Below are 1,369 nucleotides of genomic sequence, written 5' to 3'. Positions count from 1 at the left end.
CCACCAGCCACTCCTCGGAAGGAAGATGGGGCAATCTACTTCCATAGTGATACTGCCTCGGAAACCCAAGGAGGGGTCGCTATGAGTCGGGTCCGATTCAATGGCACATAAGAACAACAACAACAACAACTTTTTTCTTTGTTCCTATTTATATTTACTCTGTATGAAGCTTGTTCTTTTGAGTCAATATTTGGTTCAATTTTACAAAGTATACTTGAATTTAAAACATATTCTACAACCTTATAGAATCTAGGATTGTACCACACACTTGCATAGGAAGATAACTATGAACACCAAAACCAAATCAAATGCACTTTTGTGGACTCATAGAGACCCCTCTTTGGGTTTCTGAGGTGGTATCACTACAGAAGTAGATTGCCCAACCTTCTTTCCAAGGAGTGGCTGGTGGGTTTGAACTGCCAGCCTTCTGGCTAACAGTCAAGTGCCTTAGGCACTATGCCACCAGAGCTCCCAACTATGAACACAAGGGTATTTATTTTACAGACACCATGAATCTTGCCATAAACTAGTCACTTCAGAGAGAACTCTAACATGTAGGGTTTAGCATCCCTTCCAAAGGTTAGCTAAAATTCTAGAAGGTTCTCACTTTGAGGTAGCCCCTCTCACTAGTACTTTAAAACAATTTCAAAACAAGGATGCAGTGTAATAGAAATTATCAATTAATCTTTAGATAAAAAAGTTGTACCTTGCATGCAGGTATAACATCAGTATATCATTATATACCAGTGTAACTCTTTAAATCTCTAACCTCTGTAGTATAGGGGCTCTTAAGGTTGGTAGAGCCTATAGACAGTGATTTAAGAGTTCAAGACAACAGACTAAACAATTAAAGTTGCATAAAACTGGAAATTAAATTTAAATGTACTTATGGGGACCTTATGTGCCCATGACAGATCACATTTAGGATTCTTCATGGAGTTTATACACTGGTTTTGGCCTCAGAATATATGGAATAATACTATTTAAAAATAATATAATTATTTTACTTCATACCTTGTCTGTCTTTTTGTCTTGCTTTTCCAAAATAGCCATGTTGTCTTTCAAAGTTTTCACAATTTCTGCTGGATTTTTCTGTGATTTGCTAAACAAAGGCATTTTCCCCCCCAGATAGAAATCACTTCTTCCAATATGGAATGCTAGAACCAAACAAACAAACAAAAACAATACCTTTAACTCTTATTGTGCTTAAATTGTTATACCAAAACACTTTTACCAGTTTTTAATAACTCCATTTCAGTAATTTGAAACATTAAAAACTATGACACTAAACTGAGTTTCATCAAGTTTTATGCCAATTTAAATACATATAAAATATCTTAAGAAAGCTATTTTTAAAAATTTAACCTAA

General features: G+C 35.1%; 1 protein-coding gene across 1 annotated transcript in view; it reads right to left on the bottom strand.

Moving 5' to 3' along the window:
- The window catches only part of CAB39L (calcium binding protein 39 like), a 109,105-nt gene extending 107,989 nt beyond the window's left edge, over positions 1 to 1,116 (bottom strand). The window contains exon 1 of the mRNA XM_007946350.2: positions 1,015 to 1,116. Within this exon, the coding sequence (XP_007944541.1) occupies positions 1,015 to 1,116 (102 nt within the window). The remainder of the gene's footprint in view (positions 1 to 1,014) is intronic.
- Between the last annotated feature and the right edge of the window lie 253 nt (positions 1,117 to 1,369).

The sequence above is a fragment of the Orycteropus afer genome, unplaced genomic scaffold (assembly GCF_000298275.1).
Source record: "Orycteropus afer afer isolate SDZICR_OR568_19922 unplaced genomic scaffold, OryAfe1.0 scaffold00157, whole genome shotgun sequence".
Classification (NCBI taxonomy): Eukaryota; Metazoa; Chordata; class Mammalia; order Tubulidentata; family Orycteropodidae; genus Orycteropus; species Orycteropus afer.
Note: the sequence above shows the minus strand (reverse complement) of the source record. Positions and strands in the feature narration are given on the sequence as shown.